This window comes from Drosophila erecta, unplaced genomic scaffold (assembly GCF_003286155.1).
Source record: "Drosophila erecta strain 14021-0224.00,06,07 unplaced genomic scaffold, DereRS2 tig00000126-arrow-pilon, whole genome shotgun sequence".
Taxonomy (NCBI): Eukaryota; Metazoa; Arthropoda; class Insecta; order Diptera; family Drosophilidae; genus Drosophila; species Drosophila erecta.
In genome coordinates this window covers 6,767,766-6,795,486 of record NW_020825209.1, presented here as the reverse complement: position 1 = coordinate 6,795,486, position 27,721 = coordinate 6,767,766, and the positions used below count along the sequence as shown (strand labels likewise).

At 45.1% G+C, this 27,721-nt stretch overlaps 3 protein-coding genes across 3 annotated transcripts; 1 reads left to right on the top strand and 2 right to left on the bottom strand.

Annotated features, from left to right (window-relative positions):
* On the top strand, nt 1–22,070 carry LOC26526879 (myotrophin). Its single transcript, XM_026981946.1, is given in 4 exon segments — nt 1–21; nt 21,766–21,881; nt 21,883–21,966; nt 21,968–22,070. Coding segments are annotated over 4 exon segments (324 nt in total).
* Nucleotides 22,071–22,084: 14 nt separating this feature from the next.
* Nucleotides 22,085–22,990, bottom strand: LOC6550472 (acanthoscurrin-2). Its single transcript, XM_026982281.1, has 2 exons — nt 22,909–22,990; nt 22,085–22,787 (listed from the first exon to the last, which is right to left on the bottom strand). The coding sequence occupies exons 1-2, from the start codon at nt 22,912–22,914 to the stop codon at nt 22,215–22,217; spliced, it is 579 nt and encodes a 192-aa protein (XP_026838082.1). The 5' UTR covers nt 22,915–22,990; the 3' UTR covers nt 22,085–22,214.
* Nucleotides 22,991–25,882: 2,892 nt separating this feature from the next.
* LOC6550471 (keratin, type I cytoskeletal 10) lies at nt 25,883–26,595 on the bottom strand. The gene is made up of 2 exons (XM_001977697.3): nt 26,590–26,595; nt 25,883–26,529 (listed from the first exon to the last, which is right to left on the bottom strand). The coding sequence occupies exons 1-2, from the start codon at nt 26,593–26,595 to the stop codon at nt 26,095–26,097; spliced, it is 441 nt and encodes a 146-aa protein (XP_001977733.1). The 3' UTR covers nt 25,883–26,094.
* Between the last annotated feature and the right edge of the window lie 1,126 nt (nt 26,596–27,721).

The following is a 27,721-nucleotide window of genomic DNA, read 5'->3' as shown; positions in this document are numbered from 1 at the left end:
ATGCAGGACTCCAGCGGCAAGGTGGGTGGCAGTGGGTCAGTGGCGGCGGAAAGGGGGCAGTTGGACCAGCTGAGGGGCAAACATTGCCATGCATGACACTGGCTCCCGTTGTGTAGACAACGAGATTTGTTTTGTTTGCAGCAGCGATCTGACCAAGTCCTCTCCACCATCCCATCCATTTCTTGTGCCCCATCCCGCCCGGAGACTCCCTTTCGCGAGTGGCCAAGATTTATGGCTTTATTTGTTCATGGCCCGCCCCGCATCCCCCGCATCCCCCGCACCATGTGTCCCTCTGTGTTAGTGTTATTTTTTATGCGGACATCGCGATGCGACTCAAAATGCGCAATGGACGGCAGGGGAAAATGTATGGCGGAGGGGGTGGGGCTTTATTGGGCGGACAGATAATAGCCCCCCAAGAGATGAAACTAGAAAATCGAACAGCTCGAAGGGAACTTTGGATGACCTGCAGTGCAGTGGCAGAACTAGGGAAAATAGTTGGGAAGCGGAATGTATATAGGGAATATGCATAAAAGGGTAGCAAATAATAGATAACCATATTCAAATTGAGTAAGAACTAACACCACAATCAGTAAAATCCTGTTTAATCACATACAATTATAAAAGATCGTTGAATAAATATTTCTAAATTGAATATGGTATTAGGAATTGGATAGGAAAAGCGCTCATTCTTTTATTTTTGATTTCCAAGCCGTAAAGCCAAGCTCAAGACTTGTTTTTCGCCAAGGACACATGTTTCTACTATAAGGCACTCTGCCACACACACACATACATGCACAGGGATGCAGGGCATTCCCTCGACCTCCGCTTCCGGTTCTTCCTCTTGTTTTCTTTTCCATTTCTTTTCCGCTCGCCATGCTTTTTCCCTCTTGCCGTTTGGCTGCTCTGACTTTTAGCCCGGCTCTCGCTTCCTGTTTATTGACTTGTCTCTCAATTAAGTTAGAAACACCCACCGACCGCACACTAACAAGCCTGCACACACACACACACACACACACACACGCAGGCGGGGAGAAATGTCGGATGACATCGGGTAGCCGTGTTCTTTTCCTGCCCGTTGTCTCTGCGTCGTTGTTTTTGTTTTCTTCTCCGCTTTTTTTCTACGCTTTCCTCCCAGCGTTTCCAATCTCAATTAATTTGCTCATAAATTTGTTGCCAACTTGCCGGCAGCCCCCCTTTTAGCCCTCCGCGCCCGCCGAGCTCCAATGATGGTCAGACTGCCTTGAGAGTTGTCGCTGCTCGTCGTCCTCGTTGTCCTTGTTGGGTTTGCTCCATGTCCTGGCAACTTACTTTTGTACCCTACAGAGCAGGAAGTTCGCGATGCGGCAGGCACATATTACGAAGTACGAGTATAGATGCTTTATTTGAAAGCAATCCTTTCAAGGTGCAGCTTGGAAGATTATAAGATTTGTATCTCAAACTGACTGATTTCGTAGCATATCGTATCATGTCCGCTTGAATTTCATTTATGTAATGATCCTTTTCCGCTGTCATACAGTAAATGAAACCATATGATAGTGCTATAAAATATATTATATCGAATTTTGTCTGCTTAATAGTTTAATCAGGTGCGGTTTGTAAATCAACCGCTTTGTAACCTTTTTATTGAGTTCACTTTGGAGTAGATTATTATTACTTTTATGAATTAGTTTTACCACTTCCACTTAAGTTACACAGGGTATTACAGGGTATAGCTTTAGCCAGCTGGTTTCCATTTTTGGTCTCTACCAATTCGGAGGAAACTTCGGCTGTATTTTTCTTGTTTTCCTTTTTTATTGTAATGCCATCTTATCTGGCTCGGCTTCTTGTTCTCCTGCTTCCTCAGCTCGGTTGATGTATTTGCCTTGGTTTGCTTTGGGGCTTTCCCGCTTTTCCCGCTTTCCCTCGCCTTCCACGATGGCCTTGTTTTTTAGCCTTTCCTTTATGTATTTTAATTTATGCTCGGCTCTGTCCTCCTTTTTTATATGTCCCGGCCAACGTTGATTTCTATCTATTGAGATTGAGACAACATTCTACTTAAGGACAACAGAGGGAAATGCCGGGAAAAAGAAAGGCGAGTGCGGGAAAATGTCGTTTTTATGGCGCTTAATTAACTTGGCTACCATTTTCTAATTGCTTTTGCTGTCTGATTGACTTTTGTTTATTTATTGTGATTAGAAAATTGCCTAAACAGCGGCGGCCGCAAAAAAGGTTTTTCTTTGCCCTCAATGGGGTGAATTTTCCGGCCCCAGAGTATGGGCACGTATTTGCTGCTCCATCCGGATTACGGATGACTTTGAGTAGCGCTAATGATCGCACAGCCCCACATCCACTTAAGAACTCCTTTATATCCCCGGTTTACCAACCAAAAAAAAAAGAAAACAAAAAGTGAAATGCTCTCCTTTCCGGGCTCTTTGTTTCAGTTCCTTTGGCTTCCACTTTCCACTGACTTTGAAATGCGCAGATTTATTGCGACAATTTGTTTAATGACAGGCATTTATTTTGATGGCGCCGTTTCGCATGTGTGTGCGTGTGCGTGTGTGTGTGTGGGGGGCGCAAAGGGTTCCAGTTCCCTCACAGACATCTAATGAGTGTTGGTCCTTTTCGGCCCTCCTGCCCGCATCCATGCGCCCGTTGCCACTGACAATTTAATTATTTTAAGCCCGGCATCCTTCTTCACACCCCCGCTGTGCGCGTATCCTGCGGATGTGGATGTAGATGAAGACATCCGAAGTAACCAAAGTTTTTCTCCGAGTCACTCTGCGCGGGCTGAAAGTTTTGATTCTTCTCCGGGGATTTTCCGGTGCGGAATGGAGTGGCTGGGAGAAAAACTGCAGCATCGGCTGTTGCTATTCCAAATAATTAGATGTTCAAAAATAATTAGATGTCATAAATACCTTTTGCGTGAATTCAAGTTAGACTACACCTGCATCTCGTCCAATTAGGCCCAGCAAGTGCCTTTCAATCGAGTTCCAATCCCTTATCCGGTTCAAATTAGCCACATATCATTTGCACAGCCCTTGCCTGTCAGGATCCTACGGAGGCGAGGTCCTTCGTCCTTTTTGTATTCTGAGCTGCTAAGCAGGCGGCGAAGGAGAACTCTGCTTATTTGTAAACGATCAATCATGCAGTGCAAATGTGATGACACCGAAAGGGGCGGCAGCTCGGGGGCGGGGCACGTCGTCTTTATGTCCTGCACATCCTACCCGCAGCGACAATTTATGCGGGGTACGAAGGCGCATATAATGATATATATATACATGTTTTTTTATACAGCTGGGTGTAATAACGAGCAGCAGCTAAAAAGCAGCTGCACTGCAAGTAAAGTCTGCAAGGCGTGAACTTATTACCTATTTGCCAAATTGGTTTAGAATGCGTTCGGTTAGAAGAAAACAGAATAAGCATATTGGTTTGCTTATTCCGATTCACACAGTGAATATTAGTTAGCTAGTATGTATTAGCTCCTGCGATTTTCAGTGTATAAGGAAGCTATAAGGAATGGGCTGAAGCAGGACAACCAAACAACTGAACAACCAACAACCGAGCAACCGACAACGACGATAGTTGTGGCACATATGAAGACAAGGGTCTGTCAAATACAAGTTTCTGGCGTGGCCCAAAGCCCACGCCCCCTTTCTCGGACGCCCATCCGCCCGTTGCCGCCCCACGAGCGCAAAAAAGCAATGTGAAAAAATGGAACCAAGAAAAATTGAAGATGTTTTTAAAGCCGGTACACAGGCCATACTGGCAGACAGGGTGGCCAAGGGGTGGTGTTTTGCCGGGAGGGCGAGGGTCAAGGGGTGGCAACAATATAAGAAGCCACACACACACACACACACACACACTGCTGCCTTAAATTGACAGTACACAAAACTGTCAAAAGCAGCAACTGAAATCGGGGAGGGGTGTGGAAAAGTCTGCGAAATATATGCGCGTGCTTTGTGGTTGAAATATTTTTTAAGCACCCCAGCTGTAGAAGAAACTGAAAACTTGAAGCCCTGAACGTATAGGCCGCTAAAAACACACAAGGAATACTTTGCGTTAGATAACTTATTTTCGTTCCCATCAGCATCCGCAATGATGCCAGTCACTGCTCTCATAAAAAGTGATAAACTTATAAGCAGGAACCATTGCTTCTCCGTAGCAAATCGCGAAAGGAATGAAAGTGAGTCCAGGAGCAGCGGCAACACTTCAGATTCGCTGGGTGGAAGACAAACATTTACATTAGTCTGCCAACTAGGCAGGAACTTGTTGGAGCCAAACACACGCATGCACACACTCTCCACAGACAGCGAATAAATGAAGTTGCTAACACACACTCCATAGCCCCACAGCCCCTCATCCCCCAAGCTGCGCAGACGACAGCCACTTTTTTGGCAAACAAATGCGAAAACAACGACAAACTACGCAAAAAAGTATGCTATACAAATATGCGATGTGCGCTGCCTGCTCGTCGGTGTGGGTGTAAGTGTGCGAGTGTGCGTGTGCGGTTGAGTGTTTACATATATTATAGACGGAAAAGAAGGCGGGCAGCTACTGCGTTTTAGAACGCCACATTAACTACATAACATTGGGCAAGCTGCGGAAGGCAACTACACAGGGAGAAAAACTACGCCTGCTTCGGCATTACTGATTAGCATAGTAATTGCATCAACGAGATGAACCGATTTTGTAACATCATATTTGGGAACACGAATTGGCGATGATAATGCGAATCAGGCAGTGCACCTAAAATGCAGGTAAATTGCGCTGTTTTTCTCAGTTTGCAAAAAGGGCTCAGCACGAAAAGAAGGACGAGTGATAAAAACTCACAAGGCAGCAGCAAAATGGTCGTCATCCTCAACATCGTCAACATCGTCGCTTGTCGCAAGAAAAACAAGCTGCAAAACGGAGCTTACACAGGACTAAAAAAACAGGGCGCAGACAGAAGGGATATCCTTAAAGCCCAGCAAGAACGACTGCCAAATGATCTACCAACTCAGGCGGAGTTTCGAAATCGTAGTGATTTGATATGTCCGATACTTTGGCCTAAAATTATCGCTGATACACATATTGCTGCGGTAATATTAGTGGCAAGCCTAAGCCCAGGTATCAAATCCCCTTATAAATACAAATACACCCGTTTCTGCCATGCCATCACCTGCGCACTGCGGTTGCCATGAAAACCCTTCTGGCTGCCTTCGCCTTTGAGGCGAGCGCCCTAAACGCTCCGCATCGGTGGCAGTGGCAGGCGAGAGGCGAAGTGGAGCAACTAATATTCCGTAATTTCAGCTCCCGCCTAGGTGCCCCCGTGTCCTGCGTCCTTCGTCCTCCGTCGTCCTGGTGCCCAGCCGGCGACTTGGGCTGGCAAATGCCTCGGTTGCCATAGACGCTCGAATTTGGCTCATGACCAGGTCATGACTGAAGGAACTTTTGAAAAGATCTTCATATTTTCGTATCTTATAAATAATAATATTGTTCATTAAAATGAGCAAAGCCTATAGCTTCTTATGCCGCAATGTCTGGTGAAAGTAATGTGTACTAACCTCAGCTAGTCCAGTCCCAGTTGGGTTTTGGGTACAATGTGTGTTTGTAAATTCTAGAAAACAGTGGAATGTTTTCCCCTTCACCAGTGGAAATAGCAAACAGCACCCCTTAACGTGGTCTTTGCTATAAAAATATACAAAAGCACAGATCAGATGTGCATGGCATTTTTATGCCGGCATTTAGCAATTTTGGCTGCTTTGCTCGTGTCCTTTGGCTACATGGAAATTCAAATTCTGATGTCCTCCCGCCCGCTTTTCCGCCCACTGACATCATCCCTTGTGTACTTTTATTCTGCCTCTTGCCGGTTGCCCATTTTTGTCAACGTAATGATGCGTTATGCTCAGACAGCTTAGCCATGGATGCGTTTTGTTTTCTTTGGGGATGGCTCTTTGTGGGGAGGCGGGGTTAGGGGTGGTGAGCTGAGGTGAGGGGGCGTGTCAAGCGGTTTGCTGAGTTTGCTTTTAATTTCCGTTTGATTTGCGCCACTCCCACGCGCTGGCAGCTGGAAAAACTTTGAGGGCGTTAATGAGGGAGCAAAGAAAAACTTTGACTGCATGCCACACAGATACCGTGAATGTGCATATGTGCACAGCGAGAAATGAGTGAAAACAGCAACAAATGTTGTGATTCAAACTACACTGCAATACCTTGTTTATTATTGCAGGTCTCTTTTAAGCTAAAACCATTTGCGTTAAAGTTCGAATGCTTGCAATGTTCAACTTACGTTAACCCATCTAATGATTTGTGGGTGTGAGTAAACAATGATATTTATTTTCTGCGTGTGTGCACTGATGCTGGCCAATAGGGTTTCAGCCAAATTTTAGAGCAATTTCATTTAGTTGCGGATAAGAGAAACACAAAGTAAGCGGCATGCCTTGGTTGGAAAACAAACAAAAAGTTCGGCCATGCCATAATTTCTATTGGGCCAAACTTTTGTCCAGCGCAAACTTTGTCGCTCCATCTCTGTCTAACTGCGATATCTGTCTCCCTCGCCGTTTTGTTGACTTTGATTGCCGGCTATAAAGTGGCATATTTGTATTTGGCTTGGCTGTATCACTGGCTGCCTGCTGCTGCTGCTGCTGCTGCTGTTTTGATTTATTAATTACAATTTATATTGTCGCATCCGGCAGTACAAACGTGGCCCTGACACTCGACAAGGACCGCAAAACAGCAAACGCTCCGAGTTTCCATTTTCCGGGCAGCCAGCTGAATCCGAATCCGAATCTGAGTCTGAATCAGAATGCGGATGCGTATGTCAATCCTGCAGGAATATCCACTTTCTTTGCCCAGCAAACAGCAGTCGATAGCGTTGGCCCAATTCATAAGGTAATCAGATTGTTGGCCAGCTCATCAGTCCGCTCCGAGGCAACTATTGTATGTGGGTCTTCCACAGGCCAAACGGCATTACTGCATCTGATTAGTCTGCATATCCAAAGTGGATTCAGATTCACAATTCCGTACAAGTTTGCGTTGAGCAATGAGACACTTGCCAAATACAAATAGGCGTCTTTAACGTTTCAATGGTTTTGCGACCTGATATTAGTCTGCAATATGAAGTTTTTTATGAAACAAACTACCAGATCAATTAAAGCCAAAGTTCACTTTTAATAGCTTGTAAAGTACAGGAAAAGGCATGGAAAGCAGTGCCTCAGATTTAATAAAACTGTTTTGGTCTCAAAAGCCACAGAAACCAAATAAGAATATCATTTTAATAACTGACACTGAGCTGTTAGTCCTGAAAAATACAGGAAACTGCATAAGAATTAATTAAAATGTGTTTTGGGAAAGCCAGGAAGTCTGAGAAAAATATTTCTATCTCTAAACTTGCAGCTCTGAAGGCTAAAACCAATAAAAGCATACTCACTACTTTTGCCTCGCCTGAGCGATCAAAGAATTTGAAAATGCTAAGCTCTTCGTTGGCTTTAGCATTTGGATTTTTCAATCGGCCAAATTTCGTGTTTGTCAGAAGGAAATGCCTCGTTTTCCCTCTTCATGTTCGACTTCAGCTCGCGGCATGCAACATGTTCGCCGGCCAACATGTTCCAATATCAATTCGTTTACCCCGCTTTTCCCACCCATTTTCCCACCCGATTACCACCCACTTTGCGCCTTTTAATGTTGTCTAAGACCATTCACGAAGGTTTTGATTCGTTTCAGAATGTACGAGAATGATTCTCGCTTTTCCGCACTTTTCCATCATTTCGAGTATCCCCTGCTGGCCAACTCATTTCGAGGCTTTTGGGTTTTCAAGAGGCGCAAGAATTTATCTACCAGACTCGCTCCATTTCTGGGCTCCACAATCCCCGTTAGTAACCCATTTATGGCCAGGGGCAACTTTAGAAAATTCTGGGTGACGAATACAGCATTCGAAGAAACTTTCCCGACTATCAGATACCCATTTTGTACCTTACTTACATACTTTTCATATACTTTTCATCGAATCTAGTACACCCTAAATATAACAGGTATAAAAACCAAATATAAATAAGTATCAGCCTACATAACGAAATCAGATACTTATATACTTGCTGCCAAATTGGCTTGCTTATCAAATATAATGAATATCGAACTATAATGATTATTTTACTAGCCAATTTAAATGCATTTAAGCGCATGATAGATTGATTTTAATTGTTGTAGGGTGCATTAGGGTGACCCAAAAATTGGGTTTGGGCCTGGTCCTTAAAACTCCTAACCATCTACCAACAATGGGGCATTGATCATCGCCTGTTGGTAGACTCTCGCATTTGTTTTCAGTGGTCTTTCTCGTCGGGGCTTTTCTATATTTTCTGACTTGGCCAAGATGAATTGCCCCAGGGATACTCTTAATTTAGTGGCGCTCCGCCTAAGCAAACTCCAGTGGCTGCGCTGTCTTTGTTTGCTTCTAATTATTAATCCGATTTATGCTGCTGGTTTGGCCTCCATTTGGCCACCGTCTGCCTTTGTCTCTCTGGGCCCATAAATGAGGCGTCCTGGAAGAAAAGTCACTCAGTCGCATCGACGCAATAGCAATTAAGTGATTTTATGTTCCTCTTACCACATTTAATGTCATATTAAACAGTTAAAATTCATATTCTTCGCATTTTGCTCATTTTCAACCATGAATTCCAATCAATTCATCCCAATAAATACAAGTTTCTGTTCATGAAACAGTAGGAATGTCCTAATGGCTTAGCTTCTATTTTTCGACTCATATCGCAGCGGCGAGTGGCAATTGCATTGGCTTTAAGCAATCAGCAGTGCATCATTTTTCGGACATTTATTCGAATGGCCGGCTTTTCCCAATTGTTGGCCACCTGAATTACCTGTGTGCATGTGTGTGTGTGTGTGTGTGTGTGTGTGCTCAGGTATGTGTGTGTTAGCCACGTTCATTTGATTGGGAACTGGGAGTCAGTCAATTTGCTGCGCGTTTGCATTTCAATTTGTTTTGAAAGGGCCGCTTAATTGCTCGAATAAGTGCTGGACAAGAGGAGTTGGGTTTTTGAGAGGCTTTTCGGGGGTCACGGATGCCAAAGGGGCAGTGGCGCAGGGGGCGTGGCAGCGGGGGCCCGCAATCCAGCTGGGAAATGGAGACGGCGATTTGCACTATTTATGATACCCAGCAGGGCATTAGGCGGTCGTCGTTGAGGGCCTCGCTGACCATTTAAAATTCCCCAGCCGTCCCCGAAAATTGCATGTCCATATCTATAGCGCCTACTCCATAAAGCAATCGGAATCAATCAAGCCGCGGACTTTAAACTTATGGGAATTTCAATTTATTCGATGCCAAATGTGCGCAAATGCAGCGGTTTGTTACGTGTGTTCATGAATCGCTCCCAAACTGCACCTTTAAATGTATTATTTGGTAGGAAACTATGAAAATTTGGAAACGCGAACTTGGCCAACAAGCTGTCATACAAAAATCAGCACTAGAAGTAATGAGGTTGACAGCGGATGCATTCGTTACTATTGCAGACGCATGCACACCCTATCCGAGCAAACTTACAATGATACAATTCTGTTTAGGAGCTTGACCATTTCCTTAGGCCATTCCATTCCCCTTTTCGACCACTCTCTTAGCCGCAATTATGGAAAACCCATCTGTCGGGACAGTTCACTTGTCAAATTCATTATACAAATGTATGGGGCTCGGCTTTGGCGAAGATGCCTGCAATAAATAATACCGTATGGGGAACTCCACGCTCATTTTTCAAAACAACATTGCCGCAAGTCGCGTGGAGTGGGGGCTTCCCTGTTTTGGGTGCCAGATGGGGGGCCGTAGTCATCGCCATCGCCATCGCCATCGCCATCGCCATCATCATTGTCATTGACGACGACAAATGTTGCCGTCTTTTAGGCGTTGACATTTGATAAATTAAACATTTTTGTACAGTTGCCAAGCTTAGAAGCTAAGCACTTCTTGGTGGCCAGAGCGGTGGGCGCGGAGTGCGGAGTTACCGAATTTTTTGTCACTTTGTTAAATACATTTTGGCATTATTTGTTGCCTTTGTTGCTATGCCCCTCGCGCTTCCCTCATTTCGAGTGTTGCGCAAATTAGAAAACACTTTTGACATTTGCCGTGCCGTTTGCTTTTGCCCCAGTTGAATGCCCCCGGAGGCGACTCCTGCCTTCCTGCCACGCCCCCGTCCCCGCCCCAGTGCCGCTGTCATTTTGTTAATTGAGCAGTGGCGCCCACGGCGAAAAACAACTGACGGATTGCAGCGACGACTGGCTTGAGCCATTCTGCCCACGAATTTTGGAGTGGCGGGCATTATGGAAATTGCGTCAACTGTTGCTCAGAAATTTCTCCGAATTTCACTTGACCTACTAAACGGATTACGAAGTAGTAAAATGAAAATTGATTTAAAGTCAGCCTGGCTGCTTTCAAGTGCCTAATATGCTAAGCAACTGTGCGTGCGCGATCCAGAGTTACTCCAAGATACTCGTACTTTACTGCGTGCGGTTGAGGTATAGGGGCCTCCTCTATAAAAGTATTCCCATTTTAGAACACAGTTCGATTGGGAATTTAAATACGAGTTCAACGATGTACAGCATTTCATATTCAGACAAATATTTTTAAAGTTGTGGCCAAAAAACTGATTATTTAATGTCGGAAAATCGGAAAAACGACTTTGGACAAATGTTCGATATTTCCAATGGGAGTTTTCGTCATAACTTCCATAAAAATGATCACAAAGATGAAAGAATAACAGTTTTGAGCAGCTAATTACCAACGCAAACCATCCCCATCACTTTTTGATGGATTTGGAAAAATTAATTTTTTTTGTTTTTTTTTGTCATTTTTTTAAGGTCTAACATCATCAAAATTTGCAAAAAATATCAAAAAAAATAGAATTCCCATTTTTAAACACAGTTCGGTTGGGAATTTAAATACGAGTTCAACGATGTACAGCATTTCATATTCAGACAAATATTTTTAAAGTTGTGGCCAAAAAACTGATTATTTAATGCCGGAAAATCGGAAAAACGACTTTGGACAAATATTCGATATTTCCAATGGGAGTTTTCATCATAACTTCCATAAAAATGATCACAAAGATGAAAGAATAACAGTTTTGAGCAGCTAATTACCAACGCTAACCATCCCCATCACTTTTTGATGGATTTGAAAAAATTAATTTTTTTGGGTTTTTTGTCATTTTTTTAAGGTCTAACATCATCAAAATTTGCAAAAAAATAAAAAAAAAATGGAATTCTTATTTTTCAACACAGTTCGGTTGGGAATTTGAATACGAACTCAACGATGTATGACATTCCATATTCAGACAATTATTTTTAAAGTTGTGGCCAAAAAACTGATTATTTAATGTCGGAAAATCGGAAAACGACTTTTGGCAAATATTCGATATTTCCAATGGGAGTTTTCATCATAACTTCCATAAAAATTATCACAAAGATGAAAGAATAACAGTTTTGAGCAGCTAATTACCAACGCAAACCATCCCCATCACTTTTTGATGGATTTGGAAAAATCCATTTTTTTTTGTTTTTTTGTCATTTTTTTAAGGTCTAACATCATCAAAATTTGCAAAAAATGGCAAAAAAATATAATTCCCATTTTTTAACACAGTTCGGTTGGGAATTCAAATACGAGTTCAACGATGTGTAACATTTCAAATTCAGACAATTATTTTTAAAGTTGTGGCCAAAAAACTGATTTTTTAAGGTCGCAAAATCGGAAATTTAGTCAATGGAAATGGTAAGAATGGGGAGAACATGCATTTAATAACTAGTTGTTTTCAATTAGGAAGGTGTTCAAGAGTAGGCAGTAACATTGTGCCTTTGCGAATTGGTTCCACTTAAGCAATATTGTTGCCTACTTTTGGTCACCATAACATTTGCTATCAGTTCAATGGGCTACTTGAGTCTGATTCGTTTCACAGTTCCTTTAAGATGATGCTAGGCATATAGTAGATTGCGAAAATGTTGTTTTATACGAGCCGCCGTCGATTGGCCCACAACGATCTGCAAAGTTGCGATATGGTGGTCGCTCAAGGACCCAGCTGCAGGGCACTAAAACCACTTGGAAGGACCTCCGCCCCGGAAATCCCATGGGTCGTAAAAAATATGGGCAGCATAAAAATACAAAATGTATTCGCCTATCTCAATATTTATTTGTATTCGCTGGCCATTTGCCGATGCTCTTCGATGCTGTTTTGTTTTTACAGCGCCCGTAAAATTGACCGCAAATGGGCACCCTCCCCGAGTCCTTCGTCCTTCGTCCTGCGTCCTTCGCCCCGCGACTCCGAAATTCCAAGGCGTCGCAACCTTGCACCGAAAGTTTCGTTCAATGTCCGTTCAATTACACGCACGATTTCCGCTTCCTGCGGCGACTGCCCGAGAAAAACCAGGGGGAAAAACCATACGAAAAAGTGGAATAACGAACGGGAAACTCTGCACCCAATACTTTTCGCTCTTTCACTTTTTTCAGAGTTTTTTCTTGTTTTTTCTTTTTTTTTTGTCTTCGGCATCGGCTGCGTTTATTTGACAAATATAAAACACATTTTCACCCCAGATGACGACGCCATCATCATTGTCCTCATCGTCTTCGCAGGCGAGAGCAAAGTCCAGACGAGCATTAATAAAAATAATATTTTGCTGGGGTAAAAAACAAGGACCTCGTCCTTCGTCCTTCGTCCTCCTGCCAAATCGTTGAGCTCAGCAGGGTGCCGAAAACACCCATCCCGCGTCCTGAATCGACAGTCCTTGGTCCAAGTTCTGTTTGCCACTTTGCAAATATTTGCTAGTCGCGCAAAACACTTTTGGCCGTGGCCAAAAAGCAAGGAGGCGAAAGGCCGAGGACCTGCAGGACATGCGACTACACTGGAAACATTGTTTTATACTTCACAGAGTGCACTCGATGCCGACAAGGTTTTAAGATATATCTTAATCACTTCAGTGGGTTTCCACAATGTTTTTAGAAAAACCCATATGCCTTTGATTAAAGTAAAGTAATCGAATAAAATTCAAATTCACCATAGTATGTAAGTTTTTGTTTTCTGTGCATTGAACCCCTGCCCCATGTTTCTTCCATATATTTTTCTTCGGCTTCCTGGGGTGTTGCATGTGTCAAAAAACTTTGCAAACTTCATTATGGTTATTTTCTCAACGCAGAACGTGGCAACCCTGCCTCACACACACACACGCACACATGCAAATGCAGCGGAACATTTTGCTAGCTGTTTTTTTTTTTCTGGGGGGGTTTTCTCGCTTGGCCAAGTCCAAGTTATTACCGTTAATTTTGTTTGCGCCAAAGTTTGGCTTCCCATGCTTACTCTTTTTTTTGGGTTCCATGTTTTTTTTGGGTTTTCCACGGCGCATTTCCCTTTAGACATCTGCAGGCAAGGACTTCCGGCAAAATGATAAATTATTTTGTTTACTTGCCATTCGGCAATCATTTCCGTCCCGAAAGGGGCACAAATCTTTATCGATGGCCAATCGGTGGGTGGAAAATCGAGGGGGCGGCGCCCGCGATTATTGTTTTTTAAATTTCATTTTCAATGCCATGAATATTCATGGCCGCCCACATTACGCTTTTTGCGGTCTTCGCGTGTCGGACATTCAAATGCATTCGATTGGAAATTTGGTGAAAAATGTGCTTTAGCTTTTTTTGTTTCTTCTTGCTCGGATACTCTCGGATATTTGAATGTTTGTATGGGGCGAACTCAACTATTTGCATTGATGAATATTCACAGTCGCATTTGGTTATTTTATTTAATTTTTAGGTTCACCCAATACTGGTAATTATTCGATTATTGAATTTTTAGTTGGGCCCCTGCTGAATGTGGAATATTCGGAATATTCAACAGCTCTCGCTGGCATATTCGAACATATTCTAATTTTGAATTTAAAAAATCCAGCATTTTTGGTTTGCCATCAAAAATGCTCCCTTAAAATATGCAATATTTTCCCAACATTTTAATGGACTCGCACTCGTATTTAATTGTTTTGCTTTTCCTTTTGTTCAACAATTGTTTCAAATGCGAACTCCATTTTATTCATTCGCAGCGAATAATGGAAAAAGTGAAACACCAATTTATGCTATTTCAATTTTTAACAGCGATGTTTATTTTCCAAGTTTTTCCCGTTGCCATTCGGTTGTTGCTTTAATATGCAATTGTGCTGGGCTAGTGTACACCCCTCCCCTCGCACATCCTAACCCAATTCCCGACTTGTTTCCTTGGCCCAGACATAAACCAAATAAAACTAGCCCCTTTCCCCCGAAAATCGCACCAAATTGCAAACGGAAAAGTGAATTACTTTGTTGTTGTTCCTCCTCTTTGCCGGCGAAAGAGACGGATAGCTGATTATTCAAGTTTTAATGATGTTACGCAGTCCAAGAAGAAGAAGAAGGAAAAGAAGAAGAAGAGCAGACCGGCTCGAAGGACCAAATCGTGGGTCTGGGAATCGCTGGTCGCCGTAGTTGTTGGCTTGGAAAGTGGTGGAGCCAGATAGCCAAATAGTTTTTACGCGTTCTCAAGAAGCTTTTAACGTTTTAATGGATAGGCGGCCTTAGTAGGGGCAGGGAACTGGGGCGTGGTGGGTTCTGGGGCTCACCCCCACCATCCCCAACACCCCCGCCATTTGGGGCTCAACTTTTATGGCCAAAAAGTGCTGACTACTGGCCATTTTCTCTTCGTGGCCAAGCGAACAGTTGCTGTTCCTGTTTCTGTTGACATGGAACTGTCGCCTGCCATGGTCGCTGCACTGGGAGAAATCACTTTGCATCATGCAAGTAACCGATCAATTTCCTGCATACATACATTTATAAAAATAATACAATAAATTTGTATAGCCATATAATAACCGTTTCTTTTATTTTATTGCATATTTCCAAATTGCAGTATTGTTCGAAATCTGAAAAGGAAATATATTATTTTTTCGCGCTCTTACTTCTTTGCTATAAAGGAATGCCAAATGTTTTTTCATAGAACACGAAGTTAAGACTCCAGAAGGACTTGTCTTATGTTCCTTAAGGTTCACTGCACACGTGGCAAAAGTGGTCATTATAGAGTGAGCTTGCTGCTGGCGAATTTCTCTCAGTGTGCATGGGGTTCCTCCGCATCTTCAGTGATTTCCATCTATTCAAACTTTGGTCGGCCCACGTTATTGTGGTTGTTGTTGCTGCTGACTGTGGCCGTATGTTTGTGGTAAATGCTAACAGTTTTTTGTGTAATTGTCAGCGGCAACAACAACAAGGACAACAACAACCGGGCAAAGCAACAACCGGCTGCAACAAACACACACAAACACACAGAAGGTACAACAAGCAGTCCAGCGACGATGAGAAATAACGTAAACAAGTAAATGAGCATGAGGAAAATTCCCGCAAATGTCAGCACTTTTCCATTGGCGAGAGAGGGTAGATGGCTTGCAAAAGATTATTTTCCACTCCACACCCCTACCACCGCCCACTTGGCCACTTGCGTTTATTGAGTTAACTAAACAGCAGCAACAACAATGCGGCAGCTCGGGAGAGACAAAATAAAACAAAGCCAAACCAAAACCCAGACCAGAAACAAAACGAACTGCGGCAACTGTGGCAACTCTGTCTGCGTAACGCTATTCCTCCACAAGGATTAAGCTTTTGGCCAGCGGCAAGCAGGTGGCTACACCGCATCCACCACTCACCACCCACAACAGCCCAAACGACCTTCTTCCGGGGGAGGAGTGCCCCTGCCTCCTGCCTCCTGCCCCCTGCCTCCCGCCTCTAGGAGGTGGTTACCTGGCTACAGATGCTCCTGGATTATCGCTGTGCCTTCGGAGAAACAGAGTGGCACAGCATAATGTGTAAGCATGTGGCCGGGACTCACCTGGCTATCCCAGGGATACCCATTGTCCTTGCACGCAAAGGATCCTACCGGCAGTGCAATCCTCTTACATTCAATATGGGTGATGTTGTTATGCGTAGCCCTTATGTGTCTATAGGAATGCTATAATATTAAAAATTAAAGTAATTTATATTTTTATTTTTCAATTTAAAATTATTTTCCACAAGGGTGTAAAAACACAAATTCATTATTCAGGCGTGTTAAGAAGGCCACTTTCTATACATATTCCATATGTACATACGTGTATGTACATGCATCAGACCTTTTACCGTATAACTTACAGCCAGTGTTGGAAAGGCATCTAAAGTGTGGTCCAGTTGACCCCGATGACCTGTGGTCGGTGGCCAGCGAGGGTATCCAGAGGCCACAATAAAAATGTTCAGGTGCGATGGTTGCGGCTGTGGGGGATCAGACCACCCCCGCCCCCTTCCGTTGATGAGAACGGGCGGTGGCTAAGAGGGGCAGGGCGGGGGCTGCTAGATTATTCATCTTAGATAAAAGGAATCTTAAAACGCAACCGAAACAATGACAACCGCTGACTGCGCAGCTTAACGGGTTTTCCTTTGCACCTGTTGTTGTTGCCGTCGTTGTTCTTGTTTGCTAAGCTACTCTATTTGTTGTTGCTGGGCTTGTTGTTGGGGTTATTACCATTGCTGCCACTGCTGATGCACAAAAGCGGCTTACAGTTTGACAAGAACTGCCTGCTGATGCAGCTTCGAATGCCACCCACTAAACTGATTGTCAAGGCAACTAGTATTTCGGTGGAGGAGGGCAGGTGGCGGAGGATAATGCAGACGGAAAAACTGTGTTGTTTATAAGACCTATAAGTTATAGATCACCTGGGAGCTTTCTGCAGTACTTAGATAATAGCGAAACAAAGATAACATCGAAATACATACTCGTATGCAACTAATGTGAGAAATATGATGTTGGATGCACTTTAAAATACTTCTTGGAATTACGAGTAATGCCAAAGATCATTATACTCGTATTTGTGTATGATAATGTTATCATTATTCGCGCCCCATTTCGCCCAGTGCACTCTGTGACACAGCATCGTCTACTTAGTTAAGTTGTTATTTTTATTAAGGACCGCCCTAGGCGAGTGCTTGGGAGGCGTGGCACAGGCCATTATGACAACTCAGCCGCTGGACGAGACCGCCATGAAGATTCCCAGCAGTTACAACGAACACCGTCTCTGATAATGCCCTTGGGACTGGATGGTTGTAATGGAGAGAGTGCTGGAGAGGGGGCTTCCAGTTGGAGCTGGATGGCTGGGGGCTTCAGGTGGGCTGGATGCGGGCGTGCTGCAGGGAAATTGGGGAAAAGCGTTTGGAGCTCCCCTCGCTTTGGGGGAATCGGACTGGGGCTGGCGGGCAGTGGTTAGGGGGTTAGAGGGGCTATTTAGGAGGGGCCAGGTCCTGAGTAGCATGTAGCAAGTTGGAGGGGTTTGGAGCTGGCAAGTTGCATAAGGCTAAGCAGCACTGCTGGCAAATGAATGCCAAACACTAATCAAGTTTAATGAGCGCAGTGAATGAGTAATCGAGTGTCCTGATTTGATCACAAGACCCCTCCCCGCCTACAATCCGCCTTTTTTCGCACCCCGACGTCACGAGCTGATTTGATTTACTTTGCAGATGCGATTTTCGCACTGGCATGTGAGTATGTGAATATGCCCACTCAGGGAAGTGTGCAAAAAGTGTGTCAAATTACTCACTCTTGGCGGAATCGTGGAGTGCCAGTGAACACTGTGGCTAATGACACATAAGTGAATTGGTTTCTCTACAGGAATCGAATAATAACGGAGTGTTGTAAAACAATTATATATTCAATGCATTTTATGCGAATAATCACTTACCAGTAATATTCATAGCCATGCCAGTTTAGCATGAAATGCACACAATCTGAATAAACACATTCACTCCACTCACTCACTTATTCATTTGTCGCTTGAGCATCATTTGCGAGTAACTGCTGCTGCTCGCCTATTCATTCGCCCAATCAGTGAGTCATTCACTCATTTATTCACTGGCAGCTGGTTGAATGCCCGCTAGGCATTCGGCGCGTCCTGTTCCCGTACCGCTGTCGATGTCCTTGCCATTGTCCTTTCTCAGCTGTCATGGGTGGGCGATGGGCGCTGGGCGTTGGGCGTTGGGCGTTGGCGTTGGGTGGGCGCAATGAAAATACCTGCAAGGAAATTATACGAAAACTGAACAAGCCAAAAACAACGGAAGGTTGTTATTTTAGAGTTCAAGTTAAAGTTAAGCAGCGCCCGCGGCATTCGACGTTCTTAACGCTCAGCCAGGACTTCACAGCAAGGACTCGCAGTAAGTGGGCGATGGAGGATACAGGGATCCAGGCATCCAGGCATCCAGGGATCCAAGGATTCCGGGATGAGGACGAGGACAAGGATTGGGTAGATGCGACAGCAATGAAGTGCACTCGAGATGTGAATGGGCTGGAGTGTTTTGGGTGCTCTGTTTGTGTCCCATTTTCTCTGTGTGTGTCTCATTGGTGCTCGGCGAAAAGCTGCTCACTGGCAGAAAAACTCTATTACATGCCAAAAGTTCAAAACGGATTGAATACTGCAAACATGTAGTCGCTTCGAATATTTGTATGGGATCGAAATGCAAGCCAGGTAGCTCAATGCAACTTGCAGTAACGTACAGCTAACGAAATTGCTTGCAGTGCATATCCATCCAACTAGGATATCCTAGCCCACGTAATATCAAGCTGACTCCCCCCGCCACTCGTTACTCGTATCTTTGTGGAACAATTTTGCCTGAATGCAAGCGGCAAAATGGTTGAATGGGCGAATGAATGAATGAGTGAATGGGCATATCCCTGCCAGCCTCCTCGTCCTGCCTTCGGCGTCCTGCGAATTTTCCTATCTGCTGGCCCATTCGAATGGCGCTGAAAAGTTTCCCTCACTTTGACTTAAGTGCTCCGCCCTCCTCAAGTGAACAATTCGAGTGTTTGTGTGCCGCTGTTGCTGGTGCAATTAGTGAAGAGCGCACTATTATTATTATCATTATGAATTTTAAGCAATCAACTGCGAGAGCAGCAACAATTAAACTTAAAGTTGCCGACTTGGCGAACTCCTCGGCCGCCCCTCGCAGGCCCTCGCCAAAATGTAAACAGTTGGACCGCGAAAAGCTATGGAAATTGAATTGGCGCTCTTTTTTTTTTGTGTTTTCCCGTGTTTCCCGTGTTTTCCCGTGCTTTCCTCGTATTTATTTTGTTGTTTACCTATGATAATTGTGATGTTTATTTATGGGAAAAGTCAAAAGTGGGGAAAAGACCAAAAACCAACGTTATGTTGGCGGTAAATGTGCACAACTTTAGGTAAATTTGTTCTATCAAAGTGAATTGTTTTTACCTATTTTATTTTTATTCACTTCTGCCTTTATTCAACTGCTGTTCTTTGTCCATAAGCTTTAATAGTTTGGCCAAAAATGTCGATAAAAAAGCAAAATAGTATCACTTAACCAGGGAAACTTGGCTTTCAGTTGACTTACCATCTGGATTTCGTATTAATTTAAAAGCCCATTTGTCAAGCCATTGTTGGGCGTTTCATCAAAATTTCAGCATTCTTTGATGTGTATTCGTATCTTTTAATTGGACCGAACAGAACGTGGCGACTTATGGCTGGTGAGAAAGGGGAAATTGTTGCACAATTAAGTAAACTTCCTTCGGTGCGGATATAATAAGGAGTTTTCCACCATAGTTTCCTTCGCTTCATGGCGACTTTCTCTACTTCTCTTTCTTATTTACAGCGCAATCAAATTTAACTGTTTAAACAAGCGATGAAAAGATTCTGCTCTTCACCCACACACACACACACACTCACACACACATAGCAGCATTCACACATATGCGACGGTTGGTGCAGTCATTGTCATTGCCAGAAAAGTGGGTGGTGGGTGGTGGGTGGGTGTGGAAAATGCAAAACAATTTCAGGCGAATTAGCGTAATTGTCTCGCCGCTGCTGTTGCTTCGACTTCGGCTTCTTCTGAGACAAAAGGGCCAAGGAGAAAGGAGAAAGTGGAAAGGAGAGAGGGAGGGGAGAGCGTAGGAGCAGCAGCAGGGCTCAAGCTACTTAATCCTCTAATTTGTGTGACTGTGTGTGTGTGTGTGGGCCGCGCCCCTTTTCTGGGCTTTCTCTGGCCCGGGCGAAGCAAAGTTTGCCCTCATTTATATGCAAAAATGTAAACCAAAAAATCAGCGAGAATGTTAAATCCAACAAAATGCATTTAACACATAAAAATTTGCATAGAAAGTGCCTTCGGTAAGCCCCCCCGCACCCTGCACCCCTGACACCCCGACACCACGATCTCCCATCCAGAAAACCCCATTCCATTCCCTGGTTCTGTATTCGCATACCGCACTATCTAAGTGCGAGCAGCAGAACAATTGAAGTTAATTTTATTTTTATTTTTACTTCCGGCACCCGCTACTTGACTATTATTACACTAAGCCTTAGAGTGTGTGTGTGTGGCTGCCACGCCCACTTTAAGTAGTTGTTTCTGCAAGCCTCCGGTTAAAATGCGCCCTTCTACGCGCTTCTCAAGGGGTTTAACTTACAGATAGAATCTGGCCATTTAATTAAGGCCCGTTTGGTATATATACTGATAAATAATATTATACTGATACTGACATGCCGATATCTTAAACTTAAAATACCTTTTCTGCCCTTTGGCCAAACTGCGCCCTTCTACGCGCTTCTCAAGGGGCTTACCTTACAGATACAATCTGCCCAGCAAATTAAGGCCCGTTTAGTATATACTGAAAAAATAATTTTATACTGACATTAACATTATACTGACATACCGATATCTTAAACTTAAAATACCTTTTCTGCCCTTTGGCCAAACTGCGCCCTTCTACGCGCTTCTCAATGGGTTTACGTTATAGATACAATCTGCCCATTAAATTAAGGCCTGTTTAGAATATATTATATATATATATACTGATTATTATATTATACCGATATTTTAAACTTAAATTACATTTTCTGCGCTTAGGCCAAAGTGCGTCTTTCTATGCGCTTCTCGATGCATTTACGTTCATTTCGCTATATAGCATTTCTAGGAACCTTTGGTATCCCAAACTTTGACTACTTAAACTCGGTGGCTGTTAAAGTGCGCTGCTCAAGATTTCAACTTGTTGGACACTTTTTAACGTTTCACTTTCGGAATGGCAATCTTTTCCCATCCCCATTCCCCGCTCTCTGCCATTTTATATCTGTCCGTTTCTTATTATGTATTTGTAACCAATTGGTTGCCAAAACCCCCCGCTCTGCATTCACGCTCAGTCAATTTTTTGTTGCCACTGCTGCTGCTGCTGCTGCTGCTGCTGCTCGTGTGTCCTTTGTGTTGTTGCTGTTATTGCATGTGTTGAGATTCTCATGGAAATTTGCATACAAATTGCGTCTGGCGCGTAGGAAGCCCTTGGTTTGGTGGGCGGTGGCTGGCTATGTGTACATGAAAACTGGCTGGAAAACTGGGACGTGGACGGGAACGGGAACGGGGACAGATGGGCCGACATGCGTATGGGGTTAACGAAGGGTTAACACAACACAAAAAACACAAAGCCGGAATGAAAAGAGCAAAAATATGAAACATGGCCAACAACGGCAGCACCTGACAACTGTCAAATTCTGTGGGCCACCGTCGATAAATAAAATGGAGCACAATTTTATGACGACGGCGAGGTTATAGAAAGCTTTGACAGATTCATTGCGAGTATGTTGTTATAGTATTAAAAGCACTGCAAACTGGAAGCTGCAAACTGCAAGCTGTTCATGCCTTTGATTGCTGTCATCTAAACTGCAAACTTGGTTGGGAATACAAGCGGCAAAGTAACCCGAACTTTAGCATTAAAGCCACGTATCTGTTCAAATCATTCGAAGACGCATAAATACGGAGTCAAACAGATCACGGGCGATGGACGCAGCATGGAGAACGTCAGCTGGACGATCAGAAAGGGCGAGTACGACGAGGTGGAGCGCTTCCTCCTGGTCGGATCAGATCCAGTGCCCCCTGCACTACGCCGCCTGCTTTGGCCAGCTGAAGCCGCTGAAGTTCTTTGCGCGGATCGGTGCCGAGCTGGACAGGAATCACACCGCTCCTGGCGGCCATCTGGGAGGGGCACACGTTCCTGCTCCAGATGGGCGCCAGTCGCATTCGACGGCTGCTGGCATCTACTGTGGATTAAGCAAAGGAACTTAGTTTTCTGTTTTGGATAGTGGAATGGCTCTGCTACAATGCACTGTTTTATTGGTTAATGCTGGGAAGTATGTACAATTAAGGTCAGTGACAAACAGCAACAAATTGGTATCCGTTGACCAGCGGAGAGCATTTACCAACTGCTCTGGGCCCAGCCGCCCTGAGGAGCCCAACCGCCGGAGGAGTATCCGCCGCCGTAGCCGCCGCCGTAGCCGCCGCCGTAGCCGCCGCTCGATCCGGAGCCGGAGATGACCTTGATGATCTTAACGGTGCCAGCGCTGCCATAGCCACCGCCGCCGTATCCACCGCCGCCGCCGCTGTAGCCGCCTCCGTGGCCGCCACTGTAACCACCGGAGGAACCGCCGCCGTAGCCACCTCCATAGCCACCGCCGTAGCCTCCGCCATGGCCTCCTCCGTAGCCACCGCCAGCTCCGGAATCGGTGATCACCTTGATGACCTTAACAGAGCCGCCGCCGCCGCCGCCGCCACCGTAGCCACCGCCGCCATAGCCACCGCCGCCATAGCCACCGCCGCCATAGCCACCGCCGCCGTAGCCACCTCCTCCGTGGCCACCGCTGTAGCCGCCGCTATATCCTCCGCCTCCTCCGCCGGAGGACCAGCCTGAGCTGAGGGCACCGCCTCCTCCGCCGCCGCCCAGGAATCCCGCATGGGCCATACTGCACACCGCCAGCAAGCAGACGAAAACCTGCAAGAGATTGGCAGGAAGCGCTGAATAGTCGAACTCACAACAGGGTACACAGAACAAAAAAGGTTTCAAAAAAAATGGTTTCACTTTCTGCGAAAGTGTTAATCCGCGGTTGGCGCACCTTCATGTTGGCGAGTTTGAAAAATTGGTTGCTTCGGAAGAACTGCGACTGTGTCGGACTGGAAGGGCGATCTTCGACTGTGGTCTGCAGCGTTTTGGCCGCCGCTTTTATGGCCAGCGACTCGGATGCTCGGTAACCAGCTTGGCTGACTTAACCCTGCCCTGCCCCAACTGCTGCGGCGCACAGTGGTTCGAGCCTCGTCCAAACCAGCTGGTAACTCACTAATCATGGAGGCTGCCAGCTCTGGCTGGTTCAAAGTACATCATCGCAGCAAAACAACGCCAATTGGAGCCTCTTAGCCACTTCAATCAGGGTCCATACGTTCTTAATGGATTTCGGCGGATATTGGTGCGTTGAGGTTGCAATACAACGAATTTTAGACGAAGGTGAGTAATTAATACTGCGATTTCCCTAGGTACCCGAGCTTATATAACTATGTTATATTTGTTTCTTACTGCGCTTCATTTTCCAATTCATACACTGAGGCGGAATAGGGTAAAGTAATTTTTTAATTGGCATTTCCATATACGTATGCACTTACTTGATTTCCCCGCAATACAGCGAAATGATATCACTGTGTGGAGTCTGCTCGTGTTTGACACACTAATTGCCGGTCCACGCGATGGTCCGTTTTGAGTTGCGGCATCATCATTACCATGACCATTACCATTACCATTACCATCACCGTCACCGTCACCGTCACCATCACCACCGTCGTCCAGTTGTCTGCATGGGGGCAACGGCCCTGACCCCACCCCATCCCCATAACCTCCACGCCATCCATGTGCCAACCCAGCCAATCTCCACCCGCGGCTCCAAGCTCCAAGCACCAGGCTCCTCCCTGGATTAGCTGCGGGCTAATTTATGTCGCGGACTGTACTGTGTACAGTGTTGCAACCCAGCTCGGCTGGAGGAAACCCTTTGCAGAGATGGAGACGGAGCACTGCACTTGCGGGCCAAAATCGTTTGATGGCGCATTTTCAGCTCGTTATGCAATTCATCCGAATCGACACAAAGTTGCAAAAATAATAAACAATAGCTGCCAGCAGCATGATCCAATAAACAGGTAGCGATCGCACCACCGCTAGTGGTGGCCATTAAATGGGTGGTGTACCTGGGCACTTTAATAACCAGGTACTTTACTTTGATAGAAGTGGTCACGCTTCATTATGCCTTCCCTCCATTAAGTGCCATGTCGCAAGATTATCCGGCACTCGGTGCAGAAACTGTAGCATTCGATATACTTAGTTGTAGATGCTACGAGTACCTGGAATGCAATCTTAAGAGCACGGCCAGATACTATTGTACCTATCCGTCCCACTTTTGCGCCCATGATCTCGCATGTAATTATTGGTTTCATAAGTTTTTTAATCAACCCTGTGTTAGCACTGTTGCCAAACATCGGTCCCCCAGTTCTCGCACCCAAGTGGGTCCACAAATCAATCTGCGTTTTGGAAGCCACATTTACGTTGAGTAACCATCAGTACGCCGCGGTATCTCTGTGCCCAACTCAATTTCGATCTTGATTAATCCGGCCAACGCGATCGCGGCGCCATTAACTTTTGGCCCGCAGTGGCGTTGGGTCAAGCAGAATGCTATTAATTGCCGCTCCATCAACTCGGCTCGGTTGCAGCAAAAGCTGGAGCTGGAGCTGGAGCTGGAGCTGAGGTTATAGCCAACCTTCACTTCTCGATCCGATAGATGAGCCATACATTTCCCGCTGATTGTCGGCGATTTCGTGTTCGGCTGGAATGGCCCACGGCGTCACGATGGTCGGACTATCGAGGAAAAGCAATCTAGAGAATATTTCGAAGGGGCTTGAACATATTCTTATGTTTGGAAGTCAGTACTGACCCTTTTCAAAGCTGGAGCACAGCGGAAAGCCAAGGCTTTCTTGCTTAAAAACTGTTTAAAACAATGTGGCTTTGCAGAAAACAATTACCCATAATGCATTTCAGTTAGCACAATCGGAAGGCATTTATTTCTGATGAGCATTTCACTATCCACGTTTTATTATGATTTATTGGCGCGCCTGAGCGCTTGCCAATAACAATTAGCGATTATTTGACGAGGTCGGATGTGTATTTATGGCACTTTTAATAGAAAACAACATGAATCCATGTAACGCAAGTTAGGTAACCATTAACTCAATTATATTTGACATTTGGAAAATATCTATGCGCTGGGAAAGCCGAAAGCCGAATGCAAGTCGAATTATAATTATGCATGGGATTAAGTGTATACAATCTTAATTAGTCACCATCTCCAACCGAGTGTCCATTAATTAAGGCATAAAATATGCTCACAAAAAATAGGAGCTCACGGTTTTGTGAATACAAGCAAAACACGCAGAACCGAGAGACTTAAATCCGTTTTCGGCTCATAGCAAACTAGTTACGGCACCATCAAATACAACAATTTAATGATGGAAATTCAAAACAAACCCGAGACGCATCCGCAATTAAGTATTTCGGTGGGGAATTACTTATCTCACAGCATGGCCAGAATGGACATAATTACCAGGCGATAATGGATTCATTCCCTTTGGGAGTTGCTGCTTGCCACGATTTGACCTTGAGCTTAACCCACTGTGAGCCCAGTTTGGATACGCTACGGATAGTTTCCGAAGTCTTAAAAATATGAAAAGTTTCAATATAGCAACGTAAGTCCAAATGAACAATGTGGCTGTCAAAAATTAGTCACATAATCGCATTCAGCGAGAAATGCAAGGTAATTTTATACCTATAGCTTATATAATATAACAATGATATAATATCCCATTTCTATTGCTAGGCTTGCTACCTTAAAACTGGTTATAACTATTTCTGTAATTGCGAGCAAAGCACAAATGTGGCAAAATGGGTTAAGTGGAAAGCGAAACTGGCCAACAAAGATGCTCTTCAAAAACCCCCGGCCATGAGTAATCAACTATTGACTTCCCCTTCGATAGACAAAGAATGAGACAGTGCTGGAGTCTCCATTTTTTCTTTGTGTATTTCTCTGCCTTGTGTATTAGCAAAAAAAGTAATGGTCTTAAGCGCACACACAAAACGCGTGCACTACCTTAAACTAACTTCGAGCATCGCAAAAGGCCAACATCGCCGCACAACTCCGACAACAAAAACAAGCGAGTTGACATCAGCGACTGGGATCCGCTTGGCTGTCCGGGAATCTGCGAGGATCTGTTTACTTCCATCCGTAGCCACCGGAGGACCAGCCGCCGTGGCCACCGGAGCCGATCACCTTTATGATCTTCACATCCTCGACGTGGTGGCCGTGGCCATGGCCGTGAACCTCCTCCTCGATGACCTTGATGATCTTAACCTCGGAGCCGTGGCCGTGGCTATGGCCATGGTCGTGGCCCGCCTCGCTGATCACCTTGACGATCTTCACCTCCTCGGGAGCATGGACATAGCCAGCAGAGTAGCCGCCGGAGTAGCCACCGGCCCAACCGCCGCCGCCATAACCAGCCTCCTCGCTGATGACCTTGACGATGGTGGGGGCGCCAGCTCCTCCGTATGACCAGGCACCGGCATCACCTAATCCGTATGACCAGCCACCGCCTTCTCCGATGAATCCGCATTGGGCCAGGCTGAGGCAGGCAATCAGGCAGATGAAAACCTTGAGACGGATCACAAATCAATATGCTGCGCCCTGATCGGAGCCACCAGGAGCACCTACCTTCATGTTGTTGTCGGTTCCACTTGGGGTCAACGGGCACTTGGCGATGGACGAAGTGGCGATGGACGATTGGGGAGCTTAGCTCGGAAACTGATGACACTGCTCTGCCCTGCGGCTACTATTTATACGGCCCAGAAATGGAGCACTCCGAAGAGAAATGATCGCCCCCATCTTCCGATGCCCACTCCAAATGTGACATTCGCTGACCCAAGAGCTGTATCACTAATGCGCCGATTTTTCCAAGACTCTTAATCAGCAGCGGCGATTAATTATGTGAAGGTCCCAAGGAAGGTGACCCTTGGCCATTCACTTTCACAAGAGCATAGGTAAGCAGATCAAAGAAGTGCGAGTGAGTGACGAGAGATGATCACATTTTTCCTTCATAGTTCTACAATATATTTTGAAAATATTTACGGGAAAAACACTAAAGGCATCACTAAATAAAATAACCAAAGTGCAGATGGCTTGTCTTCAATACATCTTTAATTATATTGATCAAAGTCGAATCAGAAAGTGACCTGGCAACCCTGCCGCAAACAGTCATCGAACATCTGGTTGCCCGGGCGGAAAATAGCTCAACAGGTGTTCCCTGGTGCTTTGGTTTTGCCACACTACCGGTTATCAAGATGCGCGATTTGGGACTAGCGTTTTGCGATTTGCTCGCTTTCGTGCACCAAATTGGCAAGACAGTTTAGACGAGCGAATTATGCAAATCAGCGAAAGAAGGCGAATGCGAATGCGAATCCGAATCCGAATCAAAATTCCAGCAGCCACCGCTGTTGCGTATGCACATCTGCTTAATTAAGTGTCAAGCTCGTTTTTTACGCTGATGAACACTTGGCCAAAAGCCAGTTGCCAACTTTCTAGCCGCTTGGAACGCCTGCGCCACGCCGCTGGCATTGTACTCGTTAGCATTGTGCATATTTACCTTTGTGATTTTGCTCGCCAGACGTCGAATCACATTCTGTAATGAGCCCAAATATTATCACTGCGCTCCAAGTTGCCACACGGCGTGCGTAACTAGATTTTTGGCCTTGCTTGCATCACCTTTGCAGCTGCTGATGAAGTGTTGTTGCTATGATCGGCGCATTTGCCACCGACGCCGGCGACTCTTGCGTTGCAAGGCGCCAAC